This window comes from Pezoporus occidentalis, unplaced genomic scaffold (assembly GCF_034315485.1).
Source record: "Pezoporus occidentalis ecotype Australia unplaced genomic scaffold, CSIRO_AGI_Poc_V1 ctg121, whole genome shotgun sequence".
Lineage (NCBI taxonomy): Eukaryota > Metazoa > Chordata > Aves > Psittaciformes > Psittacidae > Pezoporus > Pezoporus occidentalis.
Window position 1 is genome coordinate 641,805 of NW_026913006.1, and position 15,556 is coordinate 657,360.

Here is a 15,556-nt window from a genome sequence, read left to right on the forward strand (position 1 = left end):
CAAATAAACCCCTGATGGCCCAAAGAACTTTATTCTAAATAAAACATGGAGTATTTACAGTTAGTAATATAAACAGTAAAAGAAAGTTGCAATAAGGCTTGCATTGCATAAAGAAGCTTCTCAGCTAATAAAAATATTCTAAGACAAGAAAATAAATGAACTAGAAAATGCTTTTTAAACATACACCCTTTCTTTTTACTCATAAGAAATACACACACACACACACACGCACACACACACACACACACGCACAATATCCTTTGAAATACTTGGCCTAAAGAGGTAATTGTGGTTCTTTAGGTTTTCATTTCTGCCCTATTGACTACTGAATGTGTTCAGTATATAAAAATGTTTATTTAATTTGAACAAGAAAGTCACATTGATATATGAAAAAGTCACATTTTAAGCTTCTCAGCATAAACCAGACCATATCTGAAAAACGAGAACTGGTTTTAGATGGGTAGGTATGATTGAGATACAGGAGAAATAGGGGAAAAAAATCAAAATTATGTTTCCTGAAACATAACTTTTGAATATATTTAATATACTTAATTGAATTTTCATTCTATTTCATTTTAAGGTTGCTTAAAATGAGATAAAAAGTTATTGGAGGATGTATACACACGTTATATGAGTTAGCTCTTCTTTTAGACTTTAGGCTGGGATTATTACCATATTTTTATTAAAGGGCATATGTCAACAGTAATTGGGGTTTGCATGTTTATGCAATGGAGAATACTAGCTCACAAAGCACAGCCAGTCAACTTCTTCATAGTCCCATCCTATTCTATACCATCACACTCCACCAGTGAAGAAATAACTATGGATCATTGTCTTCATGACTCCTAAAGTAGAGCAAGATGGTCACTCTTCACTTTACAGTGCTGCCTTGTGATGCACAAGCCTAAGACTTGTGCATGTTGACAAGCATCTTTTCATACATCATGTTTAATTTGGTGCATCGTGTATACAGGATACAGTTTGTGCTTTATTGATACTATGATCAGATATAACTGCACAGAAAAACACAGCTGAGAAAAATGTTGAGCTGTGGTTGGCCTTGTCTTAATGTGATTTGATTGTAATGACACAAAGCAACATTTACCAAAAAGAAAATAACATTGTAACTTTCCAGATTAAAACTGAAAGCGGTTCTGCTGATTGTTCTGATGTTTACCTTGAAGAAAATTATCATATCCTCCTCAAAAACTAATTTAGTTCATGGCCATCTATGGCAGTTATTCAGTGTTGGCACACTTAATTGATTATAGAAAGCAAACTTTAATTAAATGGCAATCTTCCAATTTTAAGAACGTTATTCTTTATCTTTGAAATGCTTTCTTATCTAGTTAATCTTCTGCTTCCAAGCATCATTTCTGCTTTAGTTTTACGTTTGTTCTTGGCGTGAGGAAGTCTTTCTCTTTGATTTGCTGACCTTCCCAGATGCTACGAAAAGGTGGAGAGAAGTAAGTGAGTAGGGCTATCAGATGTTTATCTGGATTCTTCTAGATATGACTCCCCCTATCACACAGGAATATTTTTCAAAATACAAGGAATTCCTTGGATCCTTGGACATCCCACCATCCACTCACATCTTCTAAACACTGATTTAAACCAGCCACTGTTTGCATGGATGGTGGCATGTTTTTACAGTGCATGTGCTCTTCATCTGCATGTCCTGGAAATAGTAAGTCCATCATTTCCTTGTAGCATTTTTAATGTGCATGTCCTACTTAATCAGTTGATTTTTTTCAGTGTGATGCATGGGAAGCTTGAGAACACTGTCAGGAGGAGTGCAACCATTTGAATGAGTGAAAGAAACTCCATTCTTCAAGGAAAGCCCTTTTTCATATTTCTTTTTCTGAGAGAACAAACATGCTCTGAAAAGATACTTTCTGAATTCAAGGAGATCCCTTATATTGGGGAATATTATTATGCTATTCATACCTCTAGAAATATTATGAGCCTTCATTATCTCAATTTAATTAAGTACTAAGTACTAAATTCCTGCTATGGGGAAAATAAATACTAGATTATTCTACATTTCAGACATAGAAAATCTAATTGTGGAAGTATCAAGATGAGCAATATAACACCAAGTGTTTCCTGACAATATCCCCATCCAGTTTTACAGACCTTTTTTGGGTTGCTGGTCTGACGTTTCCTCAAGCTATCAGATTTCAAGGTCTTCCCAGAGAGAAGAAAAACAGCATTTCATACTCTGCTGTGCTTTGGATTACAACAGAGTGAAGAATTGTTAAGCAAAGCTAGAATAGCAAAAACAGATGCATTAGCTGGATCAGAGAGGATATACATAGATATTTAATTAAAATATCTCACTGTAGTTCTAGGTCCTTTGACTATTTACTCCTAAATCTCCCAGTGCAATGAAAATTATCCAAGCAAAAACCAAAGATAAATGAAAATAAGTACAAAAGCAGTTGCTGCTAAGCAGTTAATCTAGACTTAGACTAGCCTTCAAACTCCTTCACAGCTTATCCTGAAAGGAACAAAACATTTCATCTTTCAGAGGCAGAAACTAGGCCTGTGATGTTATCTTCCTAGTGGTACGGCTTTGAACTGTGACATTTATTCTGGCTTCCACATTCATTCCTATTCCAAGCTTCATTCATATTTGCAGATATTCTTTTGTCACTGTTATTCAGCTTTTTCCTTGAGGCTTTCATTTCTCCCATAGAAAAGTGTTTTTATGAAATTTCTCCATTGAATTTCATGATCACTTCTGAAAGCAAAGAGCACTTTCTGATAACTTTATCTCTGCCACAAAGAGGATGTGTTAACAGAAGGGATCTGAGCAATGCAGATTCAAACATTAAAGAAATTCTCACTGGTTGAGTGATACTATGCATATGAAATCATTTGAGGAAATAAAGGTGAATGCTTGAGGTGATATTTCAGCCCATGTAAGCTCAAAGCTTTTCTAAGGATTTTAATGGAGCCTGGGTTCTGACCCTTTCTTATTGTTCATAACTGAAAAGATAACTAACTGATAAATAAAGATACACGTAACAATTCCTTTCCTTTTTTTTTGACATAGTAAGTGAGCAGAGAGCACCAGATAGGGGAACAGCACAGAAATAGGCAGGATAAAACTATCAAGTGACTGTGAACATAGTCTGATTGATAAACTGGGATCATTTGAGCTGCCAAGAGTTCCAGAGGAGGAACACTGGGCCATATAAGTGCAACGCATCCGCAGACCTACTCTTTGAGTGCAGAAGAGAGATCTCTGGGCAGAATGAGCACAGTTCAGAGGAAGCTGAAGAGGTGTATTTTAGCAATGCCACTTCATAAAAATGATAACTTATTTACTGAGAAAAATCACAGGAGTTTAGATGGTCATGTCCCCTCGACTCTCCTTTTCCCTAAAATGGATCCAGCTGCTGATGCTTGTCTTCACTGAATCATCCTGTGCAAGAACCCAGTTATTTTATCCATTTCCCCTTTTTCCTAGTTGTATTCCTGATGATTGGTTCCTGTGTTTTTCCATGAATATGAGTCTTTGAAGAAATAAAAATCTTAAAACCTGTCATGCCCTTCATCCTTCCCAGAGGAACCGATTCCTCTGCTCTGCCATAGGAGAGGAAGTAGGGGACTCAAAGGAGGAGCAGAGAGCTAGAAAGACAGTGTGGAAAATCTCAGAGTGGTGTAGCATTTAAAGGCAATTGCTGAATTCCCACTGAATTGTGCACAGCTAAATAATGCAGTGTCTAATTGTTGGATTAAAGTCCCTCCTTTGTTCTAAGTAATTAAAAGGTATCAAGCTAGTAAGAAAAAAAAAACCACAAAAACTGTACTTAATGAAGAGAAATTATTTAAACAATTCCAATGTAATTCTAATGTAAGATTAGACTGAAAACTTAGAATTGATTTTCATTTTGTTAATTAGTTTTCATTTTCTAAGCTGTCTGCTTCCTACAATAAACACAACAGGACTTTTTATAGCCCCTATTTATCCCACTTTCGCACCTTTCAGGACTTTTCCATGGCAACATCACACCAGTCCATCAAAACAATTAGCAGTAACTTGGTGTGTTACCTGAGTCAGCATCTCATGACAACTGGCCTATTGAAGAGAATATGGGGCACATTACTGCTGTGGGTAGTGTTCTGCATCCTTTTGTTCAGCTTGGTGTTTCTACATTCTTGGTACAATAAAATTACTGAGGAGTAAAAATTTTGTTAGATAAAGACATTTTTATTGTAGGGTTTCTTCCATTTACTGATTTCTGCAGGAATTACTTTTCCTGGATGAAAAGCAACATTATATTTCAGTTAAAGAGTCTATTGCAGGAACAAGAAAGGAAACAAATTCCAAGCACAACAGCCTGTGATGCCTTATTTTTTTGTTTTTTTTTTTTTTTGATGCTGATCTACACCAGCTTTTTAACCAACACAGGTTGGTCTCTCTTTCCCAGTTTTGCTGTACAGGCTGGCACATTGATCCCCTTGCCTCTCTCTTCCACACCTACTCCAGCCATCCTTAGGAGAGGAGGAACAACAGCCTGTCCCACCACACACCAGTGCATGATCAGAGGAGAGACTAGACAAAATAGAGCATCAGGTATGCAGCATAGCTCCCAGCTAGGACATGAAATCCTACCTCTGTGTTCCGCAGTGACTGTAATTTTAGTTATCTATATTAAAGCATCTCTGAAAAAAATGACAAGAAACGACAATGGTCCTTTTTTATATAAAAGGATAAATAGAGCATTTTATTAATACTTTTTTTGCAGCAACAAAAGTGACACAGTCCACATCTTTTTCATTAAACACAGCAAAAGCTATGGTCACATTTTACATCACTTTGAGGCACAAAGCAAAATACTTTTTTCTTAAGGTCAAGGTATGATTTGTATTAAAAAAAAGGAGAAGAAACAATCCTCAAGTTGTATATTGCAGTAGCAGGGTTTCCAATCACTAGCACAATACAATGAACAGACCAAGAATCCAGAATGGATTATTACATACAATAATAATCATTTGATTGAATTAAGAAATGGATCATTGTTGTCATTTTAGAGTATTAAGAAGTGGTCTGGTGTTACTAACTTCAGTTGGTGCCGTTTGGTTTAATTCCAACAACCCCAAATATATACAACAAGCTAAATGAAGGTTACTATATAGTCTAGAAGGTTATGCACTTCATAATGCATTGCACTTATTGCTTGGTACACTAATGTTGCAGTCACTGTTCAGTTATGCTAAAAAGACAAGCATGATGCTTGTTGGCTTCTTTCAACCCAACACTAGTTATTTACCACTTTGGTTTAATGTGAGTTTATATGTTACTCATATTCAGTGTCCATTATTATTAGGCTTAATGGAAAGACAGGTACATTTTCTTTTATTTCAGGGATTTCTAAAATAGCAACATTTTCTATAATTACAGTATTTTCAATAAACTTATATCTATGTATACAATTGTGGCATGATGTGTAAAAATATGAAAGCTATTAAAGGAAGCATAAGGGTTAAATTATTCTCTTTTTCCTCTATTGGCTTCAAAATAGTCTGCAGAACAAATACATCCTTTTTATAGGGCTACTTGCTCATAGTAAATTTCTCTTTGGAATTTTGTAAAAGACTATATTTTTTTTAGGTTATATTGGTTTTTTTTTTCTCTCTCTAAAGACACCAGTACAAAGTTGGAGTATTCTGCAAAAAACAGAATAATAAAGCTTGTTTTTTTGATAAAGGGATGTGACAGACTTAACGTCATATATTGTTTTACTGTTAGTTGGTAAATGCAGGGAAGAACATGGCAATGCCTATCACTTCATAAAATTCTGTAAAGAATAGAAATAAGAATTTGTGCCCAAACATTCAGTATAAAACTCCTAAATAATTCCTTTCTTCATCACAGAGTAGCCTGCAGCATGTAATCACAATAAACATACAATATGCCCTATTTGTTCTTTAGGCTTGACACAATCACCATTAAGGGAACTGGACCAATCCAATGTAAATGCCTAGGACTCAAACTTTCTTCTTCAAGAAAGCTCTTAGGCTAAATACACAATTCCTACATTGCACAGAGTAAATGTGTGTATTTAGCACAATCTCTTTCAATACAGTGTAACAAATATATAAGTGCATTTTTAATGATCAAGTAATTTTGACTTTCTAAGAAGAGCATTAGATGTGCCAACTTGGTTGCTTAGTTGTGCTTTAATCCTTAGTTATGAGTTTTAGCTCTTGTATACTGTATGTATCTAATTGCCTCTATAGTTTTGACCAGTAAACCCTTAAAACTCTAATGTTTATAGAACAAATATAACCTAATGAAAGTGATGACATGTCACAACTCATACAAATTGCACTTTGATGTATTTTTTTACAGTAAGACCTTCCTGTCTGATATGTGTTTACATATTTATACCACATTTTATTTCTGTGTGCAAACAATCACAATGAATTTAATCACAAACACTACAAAATATACCCAATATTTAGGTTTGTTATGAATAATCTCCTTCCTTGTAGGTGTATGAGTCTTGTACTTCCTCTTGTACAAATTCCTCTTTTTTCTCCCAACCATTAGGCCAGCCACCGTTGACCTGGGTTGTAGCACCGTAAGACTTGGTGGTACCATAATTTACATAATTCTGAGTAATGTCCCCTGTCTCTTCAGCAAGTTCATCTTCATGAATAAAGCCACATTTCTCTTCACTTGTCTGCTCAGGGTCTGCCCACGGTTGTTTCTCTCCTGAAGCAAATATGCCATAGAAGATAACACCCCCATAATGAACTAAAGCAGCAATGAGGAAGACGTACTGCCACTCTTCACGTGTCTGTAAAGAAGAGATTTTTTCAATCAGACTAGTGCATAGACCTATCTAACTCCTCTGAGATGAAAGATTTAAATCAGGGATTGAGGCTGCAAGAGTCAGCACAGCTAAAACATTTAATTGTCCAGTTTCCAATTATTTATATCTATCTTTCTTTGAAAAATCACTGTTCATTAGCCTACAAAAGCACTGACCAGGTGGTGAGCATATAATGGAGCATACTTCAAATTTGCAAGTTACTGGATACTATTCCCTGGAGGTTCCAGGCTCTAATATGGCGACCTGTACTATGGAAAGGTATTTTTCTTGAAGCCAATAGTATTAAACTAGAAGATATGAAAATGGTATCGCTGTTTACCTTGTTCTTTGTCATTGCTCCGACAATTATAGGGCAAACCATTCCAGACAAGGTCCCGACTCCATTAGAAATTCCCATTAAGATGCTGGCATACCTCGGGGCAATGTCTAAATGGTTGACATTGAATCCTGCAATACAAAGGTCAGCAAACATCCATACCCAAAGCAGAGCATTACTTCTGTTCTGAAAAGTAATGCTGTCACTTGGCAATTTTACTATAACGTATTTGGGCTGTTTAATTACTTTTTTTTTTTTTTCTGAAAGGCTTATAATGGTTAAATATTCCTAGAGAGACTCTGGGTTGCTAATTTCTTTAAAAATATATTTTAAGAGGATACTGAATGTATATTCTTCCCAGAATTGCAGTAGTGACTGCGTGCAGTAGAGAACCCAGAAGGTATTTAGACAGGGAGAAAGTTCATATTTCACAGTGTTATTCATGGCCATTTCATGGTGTAAATAACATTTCATGTCTTCCTCCAGCCTGTACCACTTCCCTTCCCTGTTGCCCACATTTTTCTTTTTGTGAAGCAAACCAGCAGAAGGGAGCTCCCTTCTGTGCTTGAGTGGTAAAAGGAAGCGGGGCAAAAGACAATATCTATAAATGCTGTATTAATTATTTTTATCACTGTTTTGTTTGTTGTCTTGAATTTCCAACGGCTTAATTCTGTTGCAATCTATGAGGTAATTAGAAAATCTGAGGGGCAAAAGAAACAAACCATGCTTCTCTGAAGTGACAGAACTCATTGTCCCCAAAATAAGAGCCGAAGCAGGTGAAAACAGAAGGCAAATCTTTGGAACCAGAAAGATAATAAAAAGCAAAAGGAAGGCAGCATGATATGGATAACTGTTAAAGAAAGTGCAGGACACCTTTTCAAGCTGTACAGAACAGGCATAACACCATGCAGAATAAGTGGGATTTAGGACAGATTTGATTAAGCAGAGTTTAGGTGCTTGGCACAGAAGAAAAGAGAGCCTGTTTTAGACATAAGGAACCAGCATGGGAGAGGATGCTAAGATCACAGTGGGAAAACAAGGGACAGCCAAGTGACTTGTGCTTGGGACAGGCAAAGGCAAAGGGGTAATATATCAGAAGGAAAGGGCAAGAGATTAATTTTAAATCAGAAAAAAAAAAGCTAGTGATTAAGCCCCAAAGTAATAAAATAATGCAACATTAACAAAACATTAACTAATATACACTGAAAAGAAAGTAAAAGGCCTATATTTAAACAAAAATGTTTAAATTTAGGTAGCATTGTATAATAGCAATGCATTTATGCTATATGTTTGATTTCATAAAAATCGAGGGTGTATATTAGCACCTCAATGAAAAGGCAATCTTATTAGCTGCAGTGAATATGGAAAAGATTGATGGCTTTGAACAACAATAATCTAATGTAAAAGATGTGGTACTGATTGTACTTTCCTTTGTAATGATCATAAATAGTGCCATTTGGAATCCTGTGGTTTGTTTAAATTATTATCAGTGAGTAAATACCAAATTAGATGTTCTATCTTCTGAGGTAAAATAATTTACTAATAACAGCAATATAATCTTACCAGATATGGCGAATCCACTAAAGCCTACAGCAAGCACTAAGAATGAAATAGCCACTCCTTTACTGTGAGAGTACCCCACCACGAGAAGAAGAGTTGCTTCCATACCAAAACCTGGTGAAATCATAAAGAAAACCAAGCACCAGATATAATTCCCTCTCAAATATTGCAGGCCTTAGGATATGATAATATTTCATAGGAAGACAGAGGCAAAATATTAGTTCCGAGTGGAATATAATCAGGTTTTTCTTTCATCCATAAAAATGTTCTTGCTATCTCAAATAATCCTTATTTTATTCTTTGCATACTAATTTATTGGTACCTCCTGTCATTTTGGAGATTAACAGAAATACTTGTGATTTGCTTGTGTCCTTCCAGCCAGCCCTGATAGGAATATACACTTAACCTGCCCTTATCACAGCCAGGATTCAGCTCATGAGACTTTAACCTCTCAGAAGTCAGGGGTGGAATCTCAGGTAGCAGTCTGGGCTCTCTTAGTGCAAAGGGTGTTTAGATGAGGAGCTAAGGGTAAGGAAATGACCTGCCAAAATCTCATCTGTTTCTTTAAGAATCTAAACACTTTCTCAAATGCCAGACATCTATATTGGAACTGAGAATAGGAACAACTTTGTTTACTTTTATTTAGTAACCACATCTAGAATACACAACAAATGCACAAAGTACGTAAACCCATGCAGTTTGTTTCTGCATACTGTATGGACATTGAATCTGTATGAGAAGCTTTGTAAGCAAATAGGAAGTCTTACCTCCACAGTTCATTATCTTCCTCACAGTAGTGGTTGAAAGAATCTGTTTGCTTCTCAAAAAGTCTGCAATTTGTCCCCCAATAGGAACAATAATTGTCATCACTAAATGCGGCACAGCAGATAGGATACCCACCTAAAATAATCATTAGAATTAGCAGAGTATAAACTGTAAGAAAATATTGATCATTTTCCGAAGCAGTCAGTAACTAATGATTTTTTTTCTCTTCATGTACAGGCTAAACCAAAATTCTTAACTTGGTTTATTAAATGAACAAAACTGGTGACCTTAAGTTGTAGTTGTATTTTGTGAAGGACATACAGTCTTTAAGAACCCCAGATGCCATGAGACTTTTTGTTTTAGATTGTTTTCACAGTTTACGTTTAAGCTAATGGCTTTTCCCCTGACTTACAGACCTCTGATCTTTCTTTTTAGAAAACTGATGATCAATTGTGTTGAACTGAATGGACACATTTCTGTTGGTGATGTGTTTGGTGCAGCATTGCCCACAAACCTAACATGTCTTGGCAGGTTCCTTGTGGATCATCCTCACATGCAGCATGGCCTTTTGCCTTTGATTTCTGACCATCCCTCAACCTTCAAATTTCATGTGGGCAAAAGATATCTCTGAGAAACTCTGAACATAGTGAAAGAGAACATGCTAAATATCCATTGACAATATTCAACACATACTAGCTGAGTAAGACATAGTCATTTTGTGGTGACTGTTCCAAGCTATAATAATATATGGGAAGACCCTTCCTTCAAAGCAGATTAGGTCATCCATAAGAATGGCATGAACTGCCACCTTCTATCTCATGTCAACAGAACTGCCTTTGTTTAGTACACGTGGCATTTTGTTCTAATAGGGAAGTCTGATTATTGTGTATATCTGAAAGAGTGCTTAAGCACAGGGGGGGTTGTATAATTCCTGTCTGAACAGTCTGTCAGCTGGCCTGGTGTCTGACTTGAGTTACAAGCAGACAGAATCTGTGAGAACGAACAGAAGTTTTCTCTGCTCTTCAGCTAAAGGTGTCAAACTGCATTTCACTGCAGTTTATGCAACTAGCAACTATGTTGTGACCCCTAGCTTCATGGTAGTAGATATTTCTTCCAATAACACAGGTATTAACCAGGAGGAAACTACAGTATTGCAGTTACTCATTTGAGGCGTTCTTATTAAATGCTAACTATTCAATTCTGAGCATCCATATCCAAAACTGACCTGCTGTTGTTGTTTACAAAGATCCACATTTCTTTGAATACACTCTGAGAAAAATCTTCTGGAACAAAATGATCAGATGAATTCAATAGAACTTGACCATTTTTATTACATGTGTAACAGATGATGTTTCAAGCTTGGCAAAGTTTCTTAATCGAAGTCCAGTTAAATACAGAAGCCCATCTTTAAATGCAGGAAGACTTTACTCCATAATGCAGCAACACTTTGGAAACTACTCATCCAGTTGTCACACCTCAATTTAGGGTGACAATACCTGAGTGAACAATAGCAAAACAATACAGGTCTCTCAAAAGCACAAGCCCCCAGCGCTTTCACAAGCAGGAAATCTGTATTAGTAGAAAGCTTACTATAACTCTGAAGGCCTGTTTGCATGTATCCCTGTTGACATTCAGGTCTGATCCAAAATTCATATGAATTATGTGGAACCTTAGATCCTCCCTATGCCTCACATTTTGTCACCATCTCTTTCATTTCCTAAGTGAAAAAGGGGGAGCAGTTCTCACCACATTAAAGGGGCATATAGTAAGATGAAAAACTACTCTTCTTCCTAAAACTGGGTGGTCCTGCTTTGTAAAAGGCACCTGGAAAAATTAAATCACTTGTCAGTGCTTTCTTTACAGCTTCGATGGGATCCTGCATGCCCTGGGGTCAGGGACAGAAGCGTAATAGCTCTCTCCATACCTTTCTAATACCATGCACAATCAGGTTTCAAGCACCTAACTGAAAATTTGGTTGCATCATGGCCCCAGGCAAATCATCACTAAATCTCACCCTGCTTTCACCTTCTCCATCCAATCCCTTGCCACCGTTTCTGCACTTCCACGTGCTGCTCAACGGAACAATATCTGGGAGGGATAAGATTTGAGGATGGTAAACCCATGATAAAGACACAGAACACTTTTCTTTCCTTCTCCTATTAAATACCACAAAAGTAGCTCTGATACTGATTTAGCTTTACATTATTTTTTACATACCTTGCTTATTTCAAATCCAAATACTTCCTCAAAGTAAGCAGGCTGGCTAATAAGCAGCAAGTAAAAAGTCCAGCTTCTACAGAAGTTTGCAACAATTATTGCATAGACTGGCATAGATGTAAAAAATTTTCTCCATGGAGTTTTGTATTTCTGAAACACAGAAGAGGGGATCCAGTCACCATTTTGATCATTATCAACCATTTGTCTTCCCTTTTTCTAGATGGTATGTTTATCTGTACTGCAAGAAGCTTATATATGCAGAGCCCTATATATTTGAATCCATATGACTTCAATTATCAAGAAGGACATGAGTCCACATTTGAATGATCATGATTTAATTTAAAAACACAAGCAAGTAAAAATTACTACAAAATGCACAAGTGGAGAAACTCAGTGATACTTTGCTGTATCACAGCCCTCATGTAAATGCTATTATCTCCATTATGTAAACACGGACATACAAAGTCTGAAATGATCATATGTCTTTAAAAAATAATGTTGCTGTATCTAAAGCAACAGTCAGATTTTACTCTGCAAGCCCACAATTTCATCCAGACTTATTTTAAACATGGCTTTGTATTTACATATTAATAAAATATTCTGAATAATATTTTTTTCTATCAAGTCTCAGCTGAAACTGCTTGGTCAAGGTATTTTTTGTTTGTTTTATTGTATTTTTAACATTAATTGCATAATGGATAAAAAAAGACAGATGGACAGAACTACAGTCCTGCTGAGTCCCACCACCTCTCCACGAGCCAAGGGTTGTGCCCATCTGTGTTGATATAGGATCCAGACCCAGATGAGTGTTTGAAAATCACTTCAGCAAGGTTCCAGGTTGAATTTAGTCTACTGTTGATTTGAGTACTGGCTTTTCTTCCCAGAAAACCAGTCCATAAATGGATATATGCAATAACTTTTATGCCTATTAAATAGCACTTGAGAGCTAAAGTTTAACTGTGCCTTTATTAATGAGAAGCCAGCCAGAAAAGCTAACCTGATCCTATGGAAGAATTCAGCCTACATGTTTTAGAAATACCTGAACTATTGACACAAACACTTCCAAAAAATTTTTAATTAAAAAAAAAACAAAACCACAATGAAAAATAGACAGATATTATCCAGCTCAAGTCAGAGTTATGTGGACATCCTTTGAAGTATCTCAGTATCTCATGTCATGTCACATTTTGCAAAGCACTTGTAGGTATAAGAAACCATGAACACTGATGAATGCTGTTAGCAATCCAGACACTTCCTCAAGAACTCCTAAAAATGTCAGCTATTGAGAAATGTCATATTTCTAGTTCCCTATTTAGTGTGGACCAAAGCTTTTTAAGAAAAGAAAAATGTTTTATTCCTGAATTCAATCAAGAACCAATGTTCTGACCAATTAGAAAGCGTAATGAAGAGTGCAACTTGCAGTTTTTCTTGCAAATGAAACAGAGAATAGACAGGATTTGCTTTGTTAGAAGTTCTGAAGACTTCAAGAGACACTGAGTAGTGCTTTTCCTCCAGTTTACTTTTAGGAAGAAGAAATCCTTCCAGAAAGGATTATATAGGAAGGAAATTAGCAGCTTCAACTCAAGAAAATATAAAAGTCGTAATAAAACTGCAATTTTAAATGCAACCATAGCTCCTTTTTATACTTTGGAGTAGAAAACCAGGCAGAAATTCCATGAGTGATCTGCTGGAGGAACTGGAACCTGTATTCTGTTTGTTCAGAAGCAATACTCACCCAGAAATCCATCAGTAGATTTCAGATCTCCCTACCGCGCCCCCCCCCCCCCCGAAAATCAATTGTTTGAGACATTATTTTCTTCCTTAAAGAAGAAGGCTGTTTGATCTTTTTTGTCTGTTTCTTTCTATTTGGTTTTAGGGAGTTTTATTACTATGTGATAGGGATCAAGTGTGTGAGTAATATTCTTACTTCCATTGCACCTAGAAGATTGGCACTCTCTCCAATGCTTTCCTCTATGTATCTCCTTTCTTCATCTGTGATTGTAGGATGCATTGCAGGACTCTCATATGAAACCAGAAGCCAAAACATGTACCAGACTATACCAAAGCTCCCTTTGGAATGAAAAGAAAGGCTTTAAAAAGAAATGAACTGTAAAGCAGGAAACAAGGGGGAAAAAAATCTATGATATGTGAATAAATATAACAAATTTAAATGGCAGTTGTTGTTACTGCTCCTCTACTGAGTCATTCTAACAGACAGTTGGGTACTGCAAACACAATTTGTGCAAAGTGCATGCAGAGCTGAAGCACAGTGAACATTTCTTTCTTTTATTTAAGAATCATTTCACTGTAAGTGAATATTCACTGATATTTTAGCATCAATTTGTATAATGCAATCCAATGACCCAGCTTCCATTTCATTTCACCAGCTTGGAAATGAAGTCCCATTCTGCTTTAAGCCACGGTTTTTTGATAACTGCACTAAATTTTTTACCTGCAAAATACAAGTCTGTGGCATTGTTTTCAACATAGCAATGCACTTCTTGAGTAGTTTATTAAGTTTGTATAAGGTGTCCCCCTAATTCACATCAATTTTACACTGTAGAATGAGCTCCTTTGGGACATTCTTTTCTGTTGATGTAAGTTAAGGTAGCACAAGTAGTGTGAATAAAATTATGTAGGTCTTCAGATAAAAATTAGGACATTAGACAGGCAAGTACTCTAAACTTACAGTTGTATGAAGGAAAGGGCAACTTTACATGGCAGGAGATTATATAGAGCTGCATAGCAGTTTGCACTACTTGTACTGGAAGTGACCAAGTTTTCACCATGAACTGCCTTGTCTTCTTATTTAATAATGTTGCTTTCCTACTGTTTCCTTTAAATTCTGTACTTTCCCTGTTCTTTTCTCTCAACTGTATTTTCAGCTTTATGGACCCACTTCTCTTTTTTTGGCCTCTTACCGGTAGCTTTTACATTTTTAGAAGGCGTAGAATAAGGTCATACAATATTGGAGTGAGGTGAGCAAAACTGCATACCGTACACATAGAACACAGAAGACCACCCAGTATATTGCACCAGAATTCCAGCTAAAGGCATTGCAATAACAGCTCCTGCATAGGAACCTACAAAACAAGATGTGTTGATGAAAAAGGAGAAATCAGTCTGAAAATAGTTTTACATTATGAGTGAAAGAAAGTCAAGGATAGAAAGGTACTTACCACAAAAGGAGGTGGTTGCTAACCTACTTCTTTCTAATGGGGGGGCCCACTTGCTCCAAATCCCGTGGCATGCAGGGTAGGTGACCCCCTGAGAAATGGGTGTCAGAGGTTAGCTGATGATCATCAAGCAGTTACTTCAGTGTCTTTGCACAATTATGATTTTTAATTGCTAGAAACAAGAAGTTGAGAACACTTTGCATTCCTATAGCAAAGTCTGAGCACAGCCATAGAGGAGCTGTGATTTCTATTCAAGCTGAAATGGGGTTTGTATATCACTCCAAATGTCGTGGTTTAAACCCAGCCACACAGTTTCTCTCTCACTTCCCCCCTTCTTGCCCTCCCCCAGCTCCCGGAGAGATGGGGAGGAGAGTCAAAAAGAATGTAACTCCCACAGGTTGAGATAAGAACAGTTTAGTAACTAAGGTATAACACAAATCACTGCTGCTACCACCAATAAAATAATGACAAAGGAAATAACAAGGGAAGAGAATACAACACCTCACCACCCACCAACTGATAACTCACCCCACCCTGCCCGACCGAGCACCAATCCATACCTACTCCAACCCCACTGTGAACTAGCCTGTCCGGGTAACTCTCAGTTACATCCTGGGCATGGTGTGCTGTGGTATGGAATACCTCTTTGGTCAGTTTGGGTCAGGTGTCCT

General features: G+C 36.7%; 2 protein-coding genes across 2 annotated transcripts in view; both read right to left on the minus strand.

Annotated features, from left to right (window-relative positions):
- The window catches only part of ANO5 (anoctamin 5), a 315,349-nt gene that overhangs the window by 186,574 nt on the left and 113,219 nt on the right, over positions 1-15,556 (minus strand). The window lies entirely within an intron of this gene.
- Positions 6,369-15,556, minus strand: part of SLC17A6 (solute carrier family 17 member 6) — a 31,608-nt gene continuing 22,420 nt past the window's right edge. The window contains exons 5-12 of the mRNA XM_062607240.1: positions 14,889-14,976; positions 14,706-14,792; positions 13,637-13,779; positions 11,710-11,859; positions 9,495-9,627; positions 8,731-8,841; positions 7,171-7,298; positions 6,369-6,815 (exon numbers count right to left, since the gene is read on the minus strand). Of these exons, the coding sequence (XP_062463224.1) occupies positions 6,483-6,815; positions 7,171-7,298; positions 8,731-8,841; positions 9,495-9,627; positions 11,710-11,859; positions 13,637-13,779; positions 14,706-14,792; positions 14,889-14,976 (1,173 nt within the window). The 3' untranslated portion in view covers positions 6,369-6,482. The remainder of the gene's footprint in view (positions 6,816-7,170; positions 7,299-8,730; positions 8,842-9,494; positions 9,628-11,709; positions 11,860-13,636; positions 13,780-14,705; positions 14,793-14,888; positions 14,977-15,556) is intronic.